Source organism: Urocitellus parryii, chromosome 7 (genome assembly GCF_045843805.1).
Source record: "Urocitellus parryii isolate mUroPar1 chromosome 7, mUroPar1.hap1, whole genome shotgun sequence".
In the NCBI taxonomy this organism is placed as follows: Eukaryota; Metazoa; Chordata; class Mammalia; order Rodentia; family Sciuridae; genus Urocitellus; species Urocitellus parryii.
In genome coordinates, this window is record NC_135537.1 from 57486278 (window position 1) to 57503301 (window position 17024).

At 39.3% G+C, this 17024-nt stretch overlaps 1 protein-coding gene across 5 annotated transcripts in view; it reads left to right on the forward strand.

Moving 5' to 3' along the window:
- Positions 1-10147, forward strand: part of Jph1 (junctophilin 1) — an 80331-nt gene extending 70184 nt beyond the window's left edge. The window contains exons 4-6 of one of the 5 annotated variants that reach the window (XM_077800702.1): positions 175-821; positions 7594-7689; positions 7864-10147. In XM_077800702.1, the coding sequence (XP_077656828.1) occupies positions 175-821; positions 7594-7674 (728 nt within the window). In that variant the 3' untranslated portion in view covers positions 7675-7689; positions 7864-10147. The remainder of the gene's footprint in view (positions 1-174; positions 822-7593; positions 7690-7863) is intronic. The other 4 variants (XM_077800705.1, XM_077800704.1, XM_077800706.1 and 1 more) reach the window with 4 other exon arrangements.
- The last annotated feature ends 6877 nt before the right edge of the window (positions 10148-17024 follow it).

The following is a 17024-nucleotide window of genomic DNA, read 5'->3' on the forward strand; positions in this document are numbered from 1 at the left end:
AGTATCTTTCCCTGGAAAATGAAATGTGTTCATGCTTAGTCAAAGCCTTGTAAACGGATTTAAAGGGGGAAAAGTTAATCTCCTTTAGCAAAAAAAAAAAAAAAAAAAAAAACTATAGAGAAACCTGATATGCAAGACTTTACATCTTACTTTTCTTTTTTTCTTTTTTTCCAGGCCCCGATTACATCAAACAGAGATTGCAGGAAGGTGTAGATGCTAAAGAAAACCCAGAAGAAAAGGTACCAGAAAAGCCACCTACCCCAAAGGAATCTCCTCATTTTTATCGCAAAGGCACGACACCCCCGAGGTCTCCTGAGGCAAGTCCCAAACAGAGCCACTCTCCCCAACCTCCCTCCCCAAAGTCCATGAAGAAGCAAAACCCCAGCTCCGGGGCCAGACTCAATCAAGATAAAAGGAGTATGGCTGACGAGCAGGTGACAACTGTCGTCAATAAGCCCTTGATGTCAAAGGCTCCCTCAAAGGAGGTCGGAGCCATCGTGTCCCAGTCCAAGTACTCTGGCCGCCACCACATCCCCGCCCCCAGTAATGGGGAGCTGCATTCTCAGTATCACGGCTACTATGTGAAACTGAACGCCCCCCAGCACCCTCCAGAACACATGGGGGACGATGATGAAGCGAGCCAGTCTTCCTCAGCACTGGTGCACAAGCCATCGCCCAACAAGTGGAGTCCCCCCAAACCTGTGACAAAACCAGTTGCCAAAGAAAGCAAAGCTGAGCCAAAAGCTAAGAAGTCTGAACTTGCTATACCAAAGAATCCAGCAAGCAACGATTCGTGCCCTTTGGAAAAAGAAGCCAATTCAGTAAGTCTCACCACAAGCGTTTTCTTTTCCTTCCTCCCCTTTGGTTCTTTCGGGGAGCCACAGAGGGTGGTGCGCATCTCGATAACTGCCTGGGCTCACAGAGGTCCTAGGGTCACGGGGTTATTTAGAGTTTAACACCTTGGTAGCTTGAGCTAACCAGAGCTCTCCAGGCAGGTGTTCCGGGGGCACATCCCGTTGCTACCTTAGACATTAACTCAGGCAGGCGAGACCCGACCAACCTAGGACCACCTCACATTCTAGCAAGCCTCTGTCCGCTCTTCTCCTTCTCGGTGATCTTCATAGTGGCTTGTGCTCTGACTGCTAGAAAGGAAACATGCCTTTCCCTCCCAGAGCTCTAGGAGGGAGTTCTGAACCCTCCCTTGACCCTCCTACTGTGGCCATCATCTTTACACAAAAAGAACATCTTTTCTAGCATTGTGAATTCTTCTCATAAAGGTTTAGCTTGGAGTTTACTTAATGAGCCTGGCTTTGCAGCGAGAACATTTTTCTTCCCCAAAAGAGAAATTTTTTAGTAGTTGAAGAGGAGGATGACTTTGGTCTTCTAATTTCAGAATGTAAATGCTCTGGCAATTTCAGTTTTCTGGTAGATCCTAGTTATTATCAATGAATCTTGAACATTTATTTATTATTTGGCCAGAATGTTCTGTATTAATGAAAAAATGCCTATGTGCTTCTTCATGTCAGATTTCTTTGTTGGATAATATGTGGAATTAGTATGTTATCAAATTCTGTAGAATTCCTATTAACCTGAAGCTAAGTAATTACTGATTTAAAAAAAAAATGACCTGGTGACCTGTTCACTTGCCTTTGACACTGAGGCAGTGGGTGTTAAATGTAGCTAGGGAATAAGCCACAGCTTACCTGATATGTACTGGTTATGTCAGAGACATGTGCATACTGATGTAGACTAGTGTTTTGGCCAACAAGGTTATAACATTGGTATCTCAGTTTGGGCTGCTCCATTTACTCATAGGATTAAACTAGCACAATTCATCTTTTGAATTAATTTATACTTGAAATTTCTCACGTGTCTTTTGCTAATGTCTATAAAACACTAGCTCTCTTTGTCCCCAGGTTTTCAACTTTTAAATTAGCTAAATGTAAATTAATCGGATTAGCTGGATTACCCAAGAGTCAACCTCTATGGAGCTAAATGATTTTTAGAATAGGCTAATATTATGAGATTCTGGCTGTTCAGCAAGCATTCATTTTTAAAATATTTATCATTGATTTGTCAGTATCCTGATATTAAGTTAATATTATCAGTGCTGAATTTGTTAAAGGTAATAATGATTTCTCTTATGTGTATCCATGAGATAGAAAAAGGAGTTAGACTGTCTATTTCTAGATAGATCAGTATTATCTGATTTATAAGGGGGAAATTCAAACAGGCCTTCAAGCTTATATTTTTATATATCTAGTAGTATGTTCGGTGGACTTCCATAACTCTACAGGGGAAACATATGCTCCAGTGTCCTGCTCATTAGACTGTGGTTTAAAAAAAAACAAAGGCCCTGTTGTTCCTAGTTTTAACCTGCAAGCATCTTCTGTGAAGCAGTACTGTAGATATGTTTGACTTCACAGCCTCCTGATTTAGAGAAAGCATCTGTTCTGCTTATATGAGGAATCACGGTTCTTGGATTTGGCCAGGCATCTTCCACCTGCAGGGGTCAGTCTTGAGGGTTCCTGTTCACAACCCAGGGAGAGAGAGGGCCCAGCAGCTCTGCAGCCTCCCAGGCTTCAGGCTGCCCCTAGGTGTGAAGGTGACAGGGTCACTCGGCACCTTTGTGTGAAAATGTTGTCTTCTTCATGATGACAGAAAGCTGCCTTTCACAGTCCTGACAACCTCCTCCAGGATTTAGGAAGTGACCCCATCATTACAATGGGAGTCTGTGAGGGGCCTTTAAACCGTAGAAGACTCCATACAATTCTTAGATGAAGGCATTGTATAAGTGGGAAGTTTACAAAATCACAATTTAAAATTCATAGAAACATTCACACTAAATCCAACATTTGAGGGAAACCCAGAACAAATCAGTTAATGTTCTTTGTGTAGGCATTGAGAGATTCAGTTTGCGTCAGAATCTCCATCTGTAAGGTGGATGACTATTTTAGTCAGCTTTGGTCACTGTGACCAAAAGACCCGATAAGAACAATTAGAAGAGGATCAGTTTATTTGAGGTTTATAGTTTCAGAGGTCTCAGTCTGTAAATGGCTGACTCCATAGCTGTGGGCCCAAGATGAGGCAGAACATCATGGCAAAAGAGTTTAGAGGAGGAAAGCGTCTCAGGACATGGCACCAGGAAGCAAAGAGAGCTCCATTCACTAGGGACAAAATATCAATCAACCCCAAAGCACATTCCCAGTGACCCACCTCCTCCAGCCACTCCTCACCTGCCTACAAGTACCACCCATATAAGTTAATCCAGGTTAGAGCTTTCATAACCCAATCATTTCACCTCTAAACTTTCTTGCATTGTCCCACATGTGAGGTTTTGAAGGACACCTCATATCTAAACCATGATGATGGCCAACCTGAATCTGAGATTATAGTCAACCAGCTTACCTGATTGAGGTAATACTGACTAGTAGCTAAGAGCACAGATTTGAAACATCTGGGCAAGTTTACTAACTATTCTGCCTTAGTTTCCTCATACGTCCGTTCCTATCTCAACATTAAAGAATTAAAGTGTTAGAGATAACACAAAGTTCTTAGTACCGTGCTGAGCACATGCTCAGAAAGCATTGCCTATTATTATGTTTCATTTCTAGTGTACTAGTTGAAGCGTGAATAGTTCCTAGATATTCTAACAGATTTGATCCATCTTCAGGATCACCCTGGATATTGATCTCCTAGAAATACAGAAAACCTTCTAGGACACAGACTAACACTTAAAGCAAATTAACAACTTGATCATGAAGTAGGAGAAGGGAGGCTTAGGAAACTTGTGATGGATCCGGGCATGGTTACCTGTGGGCTCATGTCTAGGAGCGTGCATCCTACATGATGTGGATATTCATAGAGGGTTTTGGAACATGGAAACTGTGGTAAGAGCCAGAACAACTGACTTTAGAGCCTTATTACAAGGCAACAAGTGAAGAGTCCTCCAATCGGGAATCTCCACCCATCCTGAAAGCTGACTGCACTTTTTTTCTCAGCCATTACTATGGTCAGCTTCCACATTTGTTTTGAGATTTACCTGATCTTTCTTTTGAATTTATGCAAAACTTAAAGCATCCCTGCGGGTTAAGTTTGAATCTCACCAAAAAAAAAAAAAAAATGTAAATTCATATAATTGAATTTTCCTATTAATACTAAATTAAACTTTTCTCTTTGCATATGATTTTAGTTAGGGAAGTTTTTACATTTGATATAAATAAACTCTATTTCCAGCAGAAAATTTCTCACAATTTTAAATGTGAATGATTCTCTCTTAATGAAAAGAAAATTTCCATTCATTCCTTAAGGTACAATTTCTTTCCATATTTTGACCCCCACTTTTGCTTCTTTAACGGCCTTCTAATATGGACTTCAGTTTGCCCGTTACTGTAGTTTCCATTACACCTGTCCCAGTCGGTCTTGAAAAGCAAGACTTTTTTTTTTTTTCCATTTTGCTATTTTAAGCTACAACTGGCCCGCACAATCATATTTATGGGACTTCACCTTAAAGCTTTTCACCCCATGGCCTGCCTGGGTATCTGAAGAACACCGAGGTCATGGCTTGATATCTAAAATAGTGTCCCAGATTTTCATTTTTCACCTGGTGTTGGTTTGAACCTCTCATAACTGGATTACTCTCATCTTCACTGAGTCATCTTTAAAAATAGTTTTATAAATGGAGCTACACTGATAGAATAAATACGTATGTGTGTGTTAGAATATGTCCAGGATAAATATATATGTGTTCAGAAAAATGCATATTTATTTATTTTTCATTCTGGATAAGGCATTTATACAGGCATTTATTCATTATTCAAGGAATCCAGATTATCAATATAATGAGATGTGAGCCAAAACTTGAAGATGAGAACTAAATTCATACCCCAAAACATTATCCAAACCCAGAATACCAACCAATTCACAAGGGACTGGTAAATTCACAGAACTTTGGAAGGATTTATAGGATGAACATTAAAGATTCAGGCTATCATAACTTTTGGGGGGAGGGGTGCTGAGGATCAAATCTAGGCCTCATGCATGCTAGACAAGTGCTCTACCAACGATGCACATCCACAGCCCCATATCCACAGCCCCTACCATAAGCTTTTAAAGTTGGCTTTACTAAAGGTACCTTCTTGGTTGATTCCCCTTTTCCTGGGTCCCCTTAGGATACTGACTCTGCATTATATATTGTCCAGATCCAGTTCAGATCCACTTTCCCTCATTTTTCATATCACTAAGTTATCTTTGAGAATTACTAATTAAATGCATTGGCCCAAAAGAGTTGAAATAATACCACTCATGAATCAAATCAAATCAAAGTATATAGCAGTAATGGCATTTCCTTAATTTCTGTACTCAGTTATGAATGTTGAAAGATCATCATGATTATTTTCAGAGTTATAGGAATTTCCTACATTATTTCTGCATTTCTTAGCCCTGAAAAATTGTGTGAAATGTTATGCAGGTTAGTACTCTCCTATGAATTTGGAATATAACTCTTCCAAAAGAGCAGTTGGTCCTTAGCAAGATTTGGTGCTTATTTGATACTATGGAAATTACAGGACATAGATGAAAATGTGATATTAAAGAATTTGATGGGAAATTGCTTTTAAACTAAGGCCCAGGGCTTTAACAAGGATGTAGAGAAAAGAGCCTAGAGCTGCAAGTGGACAGGATAAGGTTTAGGTCTACCTGTGTAATTTGTTCAAAGGGGCTGAGGAACTTTGGGCAAGACATCTACCCTCTTGAAGCTCTGTAAAATGGAACTAATAATCTCGTCTGAAGAATAAACAACAAATAATCTACTTAGAAATGTTTAGCCCTCTGCCTGGCATTATGAATACCTATTTTCCTCCCATTACTTGGGGCTTAAGAACCGGGGGTCTTCTTTTCCTTGATACTCCCTCTCTCAAGGGCACCTTGTTTTATTGCCCCTCCCGTTTTACTCATTACTCGGGTGTCCTTTGATCAGTACCTGAATCTGTTTTGAAGATGCTGGGTCTCATTAAATACGGGTTGCCCCAGTGAATTGCCCCCCCCCCACAGCTCATGAACTGCATACAGTGGGGAACAAGATGAGGCCCCCATAAAGCTCAGGGTCCAGGTGAGAACATGCAGTGCAACAACAGATGACAATAAATGTGACAACAGAACAGGGGAAGAACAGAGCACCCTGACCTCTACCAGGGAGATGTGTCCCAGGGCAGGAGGAGAGCTCCTTCAGGAAGTGACGTATGACCCAAGCCCAAGGCCCAGAGAGAGAGGGCTCCACAGTGGCAGTTCCAGTCTTCCTTACGCTGCCACTAGAAGGACATTTGAGGCCTCCACAACATTGTTTCAATCTTGTCTTGTTTGATATCCAAATAGAGTATCAATGTTTCCTTATCTGTAAAATAAGAACAGTAAAGTTCCCTGTCTTACCTACCTCTTAAGACCAGTTTGGAACACTTCAATGCTATTTAGGAATTAGATGCTCTTTTAATAGTAAACACCAAGATTGCGTCTTTCTAATGAAGGTAGCCTCTCCGAGGGCCAGTCCTGAGCACATAGGCCCTGAGAGGCCTATTTGTTTGAAGTTAACAAAATCTGAGAGCCTCAGAGTATCTGGTACTCCAGTCATCAAAACAGGATTCTGCATTCTGTTAAATATAACTTTATTTCTGTAATGGTGTAGTTGTGATTAGAGGAGTAAAAAGTTAGACCTAGAGGAATAACTTCTGAAAGTATTCCATTTCCCACTTAACCATTTTTACGTACTAAAGAAGGTAGGATCCCAAAAGGGGACCAAGAAAAAGCAGGAATTAAAGAATCTCATTTTGAGTTTTTCCTGATTTTTTTTCTTGGCGGCTTCATTGTCCTCAAATTTTTACTCTCATTATCTACCTGCCTTGAGGACACACTCTTCCTCATCTGAATGGATCTAACCACAACCGCTAAGGCCCACCAGCCTGCAGCCCCCATGTGGCAAACTGTCTCAATCTAGAGTGGGGTGCACTATCTTGAGGTGAATAGAGCAGGTTATTATCAAAAACATTTTAACCTAATTCAAGACTGGATTCCATTTTTTAAAAAATATATATATTTTCTTAGTTATCAATGGACTTTATTTTATTTATTTATATGTGGTGCTGAGAATTGAACCCAGTGCCTCACACATGCTAAGCAAGTGCTCTACCACTGAGCCACAACCTCAGCCCATTTTTTTTTATTGGTTCATATTAGCTATACCTAAATTAGAGTTCACTTTGACATAATTATAAATGCATTATATATAATTTGCTCCAAGTCAGTCCCTAGTACTTCCCTCCCTTTCCTCCCTCCTCCTCTATTGATCTATCTGCTGTTTACTATTTTTTTTTTAATTTTAGTAAGACTGGGTTCATTTTTAAGTGAAAGTTCAACAACAGCTCCATCTAAACATAACCCTTGCTATTTTTATTTCACACCTTTAGGAGCTGCATTCCTCATTCATGCCTTAGTTTCTGCAGCCATGTTTGTTTTCTTATACTTTTGGTAGTTGGTTTTGGCATTATGTTACCGATATTAACATGGAAACATCATGCTTGTTTTGTTCTGTTTCACTTCCAGGGCCCTAATTCAGTCATGATTGTCCTTGTCATGCTGTTGAATATCGGGTTGGCCATTCTTTTTGTTCACTTTCTAACTTGATTGGAATTAGGAAAGGTAAGAATAGCCTTAATTTCTCTACCAAATTACAGTAAATAACATTCTATTCTCATATTCAAATTTGCACTTTTTTTTTTTAAACAATGACATATTGTCCTTCACTTTATTTTGGCTGTGCCTGAATGTGATTCAACATAGTTACTTAATGCTGTAACTGTTTTGACCCTTCAGTGAAGTCATGACAACTAGTGGTGTTAGCCCACAGTCCTCTGCCGTGGTGTCGTCAGCCCTTTAAATGGCACACCCCAGTCAGACTCAGACACAGGCAAGGAGGCTTGGAATTAGGATGGGATCGCGAGAGAGAGATGACACTTGGAAAAATTCAGCCAGAGGACCTGTTCAGTTCCCCCTGGGAATGCTTTGGGGTCCTCTGGGAGCTGAAGCACACAGCCATGTTGGAGAACAAAACTTAATAATAATTCTTTTTTAAAATCTGCTGAAGCAGCCCCATCCGGCGAAGTTCTTGGCATTGGCTACTCCATCTGTCCTAGCAGAGTGTGACTAAACTGGAAATGTATGGAGCTGCATTTTTTTTTTTTTTTGATGGAAGTCAACAGCTGCCTTACTATTTTACCATCTGACGTTTTTAGTAGGGAGCTGGGGAAACGACTGCCCGAGGAATGCGGTCGGAGGATTGTGTTGCTGTGGACGAGGTTCCAACATTCACTCCTATCTCATTAGAAGAAATAGGTAGCAGCATCACTCACCAGTCTTATGCCGTGACCTGCTGCTTTAACATCTCCTGGAATGTTCCGGGAGAGAACGTTTCGTTTGCTTGCACGACTCTGCTCATTTTTGCTGTTTATTTAAATACGATGTACAGTCACCTACCACCTGCGGTCCTGGCTGGACGAAACGCACATGTTGCATCTCAAGGAAAAGAAACAACAAAAACGCTAGTGGAAAATGTGTTTATTTTGATAGCAATACATCATTTTTTTATGTCGTTTATTCTTAAGCCTATAAAAGTTTATTTATCTTTAAAACTTAACAATCTGAAGGCATTATACCTTCCAAAGAAATAATTTAAATATTTTTAACATGACCGAGATAAATTATTTATGCACTTAGGAGGTGCTAAATTTTAAAAGCTGAAAGACAACAGAATTCTAAAGTATAGTCAAAATGTTGCATGGATTGCAGTAATCAGTGTTTAAAGGATTCAGTTTCATTGCTGACGTACTTTACAACCAAATAAAATCTTGTCAGTGGCTATGTTAATTCCCATGAAAGTTAAGCAAGATGCTATTAATAACTACTCTTCTCTTTTTATTTTCTTTCCAACTTAAATTTTTGTTGAATACATTCAGGTAGAGCATAAAACCTTGTTAAAAATCACTGCTTCTCAATCTTCTGCCTTTCGTGTTTTTCAAAAGTCTTTTTGTAACTTCATTTCAAATTTTAAAGACTTAGATATTTTTATTTTAAATATTTGTCCTTTGTTATTCTGACATACTCTGATTTTTTTTGCTGTTTTATAATTTATCCTTTATTACTCAGAAGCATGCTTAGAGAATCTGCATAGTCTTTATAAAAGTCATTATTAAAAAAGAAATCAGGGGAGGAAAGGTATGTTAAATCTCTGGAAAACATTACTCTGTGGAGGGGGAGCACTTCCTAAAGACGTTCATGATTTGCCTGGTTTAATCGGATTCTTTTTACATTACTAGCTACCTTCTCAGTGCAGAAGAGACAGTTCACGTAGTTCCCACGGTAGCACAGGTGTGGGCTGCATGCTTTGTCACCTGCAGGGTAGTAACCCAGTGGTGTTTTTTGCAGAAGTACAATATGTTGAGAATCCTGGGTGTGACCAATATGGAATAAAGAAGGCGGCAGAAAGAGAGCAAATGAAAAATTACAACTTGTATATTTATTTTTTACATTTTTGCTTTGACTTTTTCGATTTAGGAAGTACGTTTTTACCCAAGAACAAACGTTTAAGTTCCTGTGTCGGTCTCAGCACTCTCACTGCTCCTCCTAACCCTTTAGCTCCTTATGCTGGGGAAAGCTGATTTTTTTTAAGAAAATAAAATATTTAATCTTATTAAGTGTTTATTTAAAATGTGTAATGCTTTGGAGATAATGGGTAACAGATAACTAAAGGATATGTTTATAAAGTGAGCATGTTTGTTCCATTTATAAATATATGTATGATTTATAAGCTTTTTTAAAACAAAGCTCAAATTGTTGGTATTTTTCTAAAATGTGCCCAGCTGTATTTTACATGAAGGCTCTTTCTAATGGGTTGTTATACTGTACTCTACATTTTGGACAGCACATGAAGTCTGCCAATGTACTTAATAAAACATGACTTTGTTTATTTAAAGTTTCTTGCTGTGAAAAAGAACTCCCTACCTGTGAGTTCCTTTATTTATAATCCTTGAAACCAAAATGTATAATGTACAGTTTTCACAACTGTATCAGCTCTAATAAAAAGAAATCGGTTATTAATAAAGTTTGGAGGTGTGTTTCCTTTGTGAGTAAATTACTGTCTTTTGTGGACTTTTTTTTTTGTGGTGGTGGTGTGAGATCTGCTGAGAAACTAATAATAGAAATGAAAAAAAGAAGCCACATGGCAAAAGGTAGTTACATTATTCCACTACTTCTTTTATGTTGGGCCTTTCAAATAATTTTGCAAAATAAGATTCATTGCTTAATGCCTTCAGTAATTGGATTAGTGCCTTACCCAGGGTTTTAAGACTGCTCCTATTTTTAAAGAAAACTCAAAGTTGAAGTAAATCTCCCCCCCTGCATGGTTTTCTTTTCACTTAATTAAAGTTTCTTTGACCACTGTGCTCCAAATAAATTAATACGTTGCTATGGCCCCCACTGCTTAAACACACTCTGGGAGGTTAGGGACAACGGGAAGTTGAATCAACTTGCTGCCACCAGATCTTTCACCCTCGGTTCCCTTTGAAGCCATCCTAGGTGCAAGCTTCCTGTGTGGCATAAAACCACCTCCCAGGGAGCTGTCATGGTGCCTTAGAATTCTTGAGGCTGTCATTCCTGTGGAGGCTAAGATACTAGAGACCCCCCCTATAAATAATGCAGTTATTACCTCCAGGTTTGAGCAGGTTTATCAACTTAAACAGTCTCCTAGCAAATCCTAAAGCAAGAGGGCACAACACAGGCTTCTGAAGTAGGCCGGGAAAGCACAGGGTGCTAGAGAGAGTATCGATTCCAGATTCAAGTCCAAACCACACGTTCTGAGGGCCGCAGCCAAAGCTGGGGAGAAGTCTGTGTGGTTGGGAAATCTGGAAACTGTTCTACATGCCCTTTTCATGCAATAACTATTTCTCAAGAGTCGTGGCAGGCAGGCTCCCCAGGCACTGAGTGCCATTTGTAGTCTTCCCCTGCTTTGGAAAGTTGTGGAGCCAGGTCTTTCCAACTCAGTAGGTGGCTGCAGACGTGGCATATGCTGCCCTCCTGTCTAACCGTTCCTCAGACTGCATTCAATTGTTCCAGGTTTGAGAATTACCTGTGGGACCAGCACTTCCCTCTCCCCCAAAGATTCTAGAGACCCCCATATAAATAATGCAGTTATTACCTCCAGGTGTTAGCAGGTTTATCAACTGAAACAGTCTCCTAGCAAATCCTAAAGCAAGAAGGCACAAAACAGCCTTCTGAAAAGGTTGGGAAAGGTACTGAAAAGGACATCAGTATTCTGGAGTAGACTCTCTAGGGATCTGATTTACAAGAGGAGGAGAAAAGAGCCGACATACAGAATACTGCATTGCTCAGTAGTCACTGTAAACATGGATGGAATTCTGGCTGTGGTCCCTTTTGCTTATGGATCCTTCCCTAATTCATGCCCTGGTTTCCTCATCTGTAAGGGAGGAAATGACCTTATTGAAGTGCTCAGTACAGTGCCTGGCAGGAGTAAGTGCTTTGTATATTAGTTCTTACTAACTATAAAAATAGGGTAAAATGATTTAAATTCCTATTAGTGTCTCAAACACATTGAAAAGTATAGTGAAACAAAGCCTTTGTACATAGCTTAATTATGCTGCAGGCTAGGGCATGTCCTTTCCTCCGTGGAGCTTAGTATACCTTTCTCACACCTAGAGTTACCCTCTCTGATGCTAATGTGTGATTTCTGGTACAGAATATGAGACTTTTGCTTTACAGTGAACTTCCCTGTCAGGGTCTCATTGGATTCTTACAACATCCCTGTGGAAGTTCTCCTGCCATTAAATGATTTGACCAAGATCACATATTCAAAAAGTTGAAATCTTGTATTGGAGTTCCAGATCTGACTAAATCTTGTGCCTTCTCATTTTATATATTGGCTAGCATTATTCTGCATTGTCACGAGTTGGTCATGAAAATGTGGCAGATGCCATGAAATACAAGATAGCAGTTTGGGTCAAATGAATCCATTTCCATAACTCTCATAAGCTCCTTAATACTTGCCAAGCTGACAGAACTATAGCAGTCTATTAAAAATTCTGAATAGCATGTATTTACAGTTCTGTAGTTTCATGACTTAGGTACTATGCATTTTATATTTGATTCGAAGTTTATGAAGTACTAAATATTACTGAAGGATAAGCATTTAAGTGATATCTTGGCAGAGTTAGAGGCATGCTCTAAATGAATTTGTGTGTGTGTATTGAACGTAATCTCAGAATTAAATTGCACATTGGCATCTAGAAGATCTAAAAAGGTTTAGACCAATTCTGTGGTGTACTTTTGACATTGTATCTCAATATTCCACAAAACTTTCTTGTATCCCAAGTCTGACTTATATGAACTATTAATAGAATTAACTTGGAAGTGAGGGCCGGTGATTTATTCAGTTACGGATCAATAAAGCCGTTCATTTACTTGGTAAAGAGTATGTCAGTCCTTGAAAAGAATGGAGACAGAGATGAATTCAGTGGAAGAATATTGTGCTGATGTACAAATCCTTCCTTTCCCCTCCTTGTCCCAAACTCGTGCATAAAATGTCAAGAACAATACTGAATATTCAGTGGAATTCATGATGATACTTGCCAAAGGAAAAGCAATGAGGGTCTGCAGCTTCAGGATTGTATGTGTCACATTTTTGTCATTTATGGCACATTACAAAAGAATCTGATAGATATGTGCAGTAAAAGAAGCAAAGGTGAGAAGAAGCTTTCTTCATATTCTTGACAACAGTGTCCAACCAGTAGAGCAAGTACCCAAAGGTCATGTAGCTGCTTCGAACATTGATGAAAGATGCTAAAACCCTATAACATTGTTGTAGAGCTAACAGGTGAGGGAATCTGTTGAGCTCAACCAGAGATGGCATTTAAAAAGCAGCTTTGCAGCAGATAATTGGATCAAATTAAAAGTTAACAGAGGGGCTGGGGATGTGGCTCAAGCGGTAGCGCGCTCGCCTGGCATGTGTGCGGCCCGGGTTCAATCCTCAGCACCACATACCAACAAAGATGTTGTGTCCGCCAAATACTAAAAAATAAATATTAAAAAAATTCTCTCTCTCTCTCTCTCCTCTCTCACTCTCTCTTTAAAAAAAAAAAAAGTTAACAGAGGTTAGAAACATTCAAGTCCATACATTATTCAACAGGATAAATAGATATCAAATGTGTTTTTCTCTAAAACTAAGCAAAAATTTACATAGTAATATCACACAAGAAGGCACTAAAGAATGAGATATATCTGTGCTCAGTATTATTTTTTTAAATTCTCTTTTAGTTGTATATGGATACAATACCTTTGTTTTATTTATTGTATGTGGTGCTGAGGATTGAAACCAGGGCCTCACACATGCTAGGCAAGTGCTCTACCACTGAGCTACAACTCCAGCCCCTCAAAATAAGATTTGATGTTATCTACACCTCGTTTGTTGTGATATGTATAATGTGAGACATTTGGGTGTCAACTTTGCTATTCACCAGCATTTTCTTGCTTTATGGATTAATTTTCTTCCAATAGAATGTCTATGCATAGAAATATCTTTCTGTGTTTTCTAATCATGTCTCCTTTTTTCTCCACAAAATAGCATTTACCAATCTAAAAAAATTCTAGTAAAATATATTTTGGGGTTTCCATTAGTTTGCTCAGTCTAATAACAATTCATCTATTTTTGTTTCAGCATTATAAAGATTACCTAAAGAAGGTTATAAAGGGAGCAATCCCAACCTCTTGTTACTCTGCTGAAACTTTAACTCTGTCCATGTGATCAGCACACTGTTTCATGCCTCAGAGCTCTCCAAAACCTGAGCTCTGCTTTGCACCTAACCACACAGCTCCTCCTTCATCTCTCCAGGTCAGAAACATATTTCCACAAGCAGTTCACTAATGCAAACTATTTAACAAAATCGGATTACTGAAGTCCTCAATTCAAGCATGCAGCATTCACTTTCTCAGATGCCACTTTCATAAACCAACCATGCACTTCGTTTCACATCTTTCCACACTGAGTGCCTGAGCACTAAAGTATCTGTGTCCATTGTGGAATACTTTTAAAAATTGTTTTGGTGTCTGTAAAATGGAAACAATAATATCTGCCTAAGAACTTTGTTATAAAAGTTCAAAATAGTGGACTCTCATCATATAATAGATACTATTACAATGAATAGTCTCGCCATTTTTAGCAATTGTTACTTATTCTGTCATTAAACATTTATTACATGCTTCACACACATGTACTAGGGATTGGCCACAGGGCATCCAGCATGCTAGACAATTACCCTACCACTGGAGCTACACCTCAGCCCTGATGCTGCTTTTAGTTTACAGAAATGAAGTTCTATGAGCCTTTGGTCATTAAAGCATCACATCTTACTCTAAGGACTGCACTGTGCATATAGAATCACTTGTAGTCTATATAAATACATAGGGTCCTCTAAAAATCAAGTGTCAGACAATTAACATTCAAAGCTCCTGATGATCATCAAAAGGTACACTGGTGATCACTGATGCATCTCTCATAAAAGGCTTAGGAATATCCAATAATATAGAATACTCATTATGTATACTGAATACTACTATTCATTAATATCACAAAAACTGCATAATCAAAAGATTAAGGTATGAGAAACAAGCCTGAGAAAGGTTGGCCATAATGATTGTACTCTTGGTTGGAGGAATGAATTTCCTGAAGTGAGGGAGTTTTTTGCTGATAATGCAGATGTGTTAATGAGTCTAGTATTACGTTTAATTGCTATGGCTAGGAACAGAGACAAATAATTCTTGGATTTAAATAAAAATACATTTAATCAGAAATAATAGCATGACAAAATGCCATTGCTAGATGTTCCAGAACTGAGTAGTCAGTGTAACAACCATAAGTTTATGAATTCTGAGATTAGTAAATATTGAGAAAAAAAACAGAAAAGGAGATAAACCTATCTGCTCTAGAGCAGTGTAGACATCAGATTGCTTATCTCACATCCTGTAGTAAGCTTAACTTTTCCTTTTCTTCCATAAGTAACAGGAAACAATTCTGCTTGAAACATGTCTTATTTACTATTTTAAGGAAAACCTGACAGGTTGAAGGTACCCTCCTGAGACTGTTTTATCATTTAAACACTTTGTCTTTCACCAAATCTCATTCTATTTGACCATCACACTATTGACAATGTAAATGCATTCTCATTTTTAAAAGGAAAAAAAAAAAGACAATTTGGTTGGCTGAAAACTTTTAACACACTTTAGAACCACCTGGAGGTAAAAACAGCTTGTGAAGCCCCTGCTTGCTGGCAGAGCTTCTGATTGTGAGGGCCTGAGAATTTGCATTTCTAACATGCTGACCAGCCAGGTGAAGCAGATGTTGCTGGTCAGGGATTTAGGGATCTAATTAAAGTGGTCCTCAACGGGGTTCTCCCAAGGACCCACTGTTCTTGTTAATCAAGCAAAGTGTAAGTATTAAGTGCCAATTTAATATTCAAGGCCCTCTTCTTGGTATTTTGTGTGATGTAGTAAGGCAAAGAAAAAATAATGAAAAAGAATACAAACCTAACATCTGTACAGCAACTTACTCTTGTGGTATTTCATGCTTATAATAACTCAGTGATCAAGGAAATGTCTTTCCCATTTTGCACATGAGAAAAGCAAGGCCCAGAGAGATGAAGATGGCTTCACAGAAGAGCTGAGTAGGAACAGCATTAGAACTCCTAGCCAGGGACCTCTGGCTTCAAGTCCTGGATGTTCTGACCCCTACATTTCAGTCAGCTTCGACTCTATCTTCTGGCCACCAGGTATTAAAGACACAAAGCACTGTTGAAGAGTCCTGACTGCCATCAAGCCAGCTAGCAGAAAGGCTGGGTCCTTGGAGTTGATAGGGATAAGACTGACATGTGAGGTTGAAGGCAATGCATTTTCTAATTATATGAATGAGAGTCATTCTCAGATGCATGTAGTAGTTTCTCTATAGACACTTCTCTCAAACCGTATATGATATTGGACCTCATTCTTTTAAGATTTGCACAATCAAATACTTTGCTTTTATCAGACAGTTCTCACATTTGCAAGCCTACACATAACTCCCTCTGTCCATCTGTGTAGATTTTTCTCCCTTTTGACGGGAAAAACAACAAAACACAGTCAAGGATGAGAATGGTGTCTGCACGTACTGATTCCATCATGTCCTGCTGACCTTCCCGAGTGACCACCAGGCCAGAAGAGGAAGCTGGATAATTAGAGAGAAGGCAGAGCCTGGAAGGAAGCAAGGGAGCTTTTAGGAAAACATCCTGGTCCTTATTTTTATGCACAGATGTGTGTAGGATTTGGGAAATCAGTCCTTCAAAGGGCAAAGACAAGTTCCCTTTCTGTCCCAGAGTTATCTTTGAATACTGAGTTTTCCACAAACAGTAGGACAACAGAGACAAAAGAAAAGAAAAATGCACAGGGTCCATAAACATGAAAGGATGCTCAGCCTGACTGGTAGCTAGGGTTATACAACTTACAGAAGAGATTTTTAAAATCCGGGACTTGCCACATTGATTATATTCTTGGCTAAAATGGAAAAAGGACCAGATATGGAGAAGACATATCTTAAATTGAGGTCTTTACTTTCCAAGCCCTGGGAATCTTTCCTTCATCCTTCCATGCTGTGAGGGATGCCCCTGACCAGTGATTCCATACCCCTTACCCTGTCCTTAGCACACCACTCTGTAAATGCAGCCGTCCATTTTTCTGTTCCAACCCAAGGCTGTGTGCTTCTTGCAGGTTGAGGCTTTGTCCCATTTCTCAACCCCTAACACATTTAGGTGGTGTATCAATGCTATTAGTTAATGAGTATGTAAATAAAACAAACAATCCTGTCCTGGGGCAGCTGGCACTAATGTAAGAGAGCCATTTACCACGACATGCCCTGAGGACCTAACCCCCCCCCCATTCTTTTG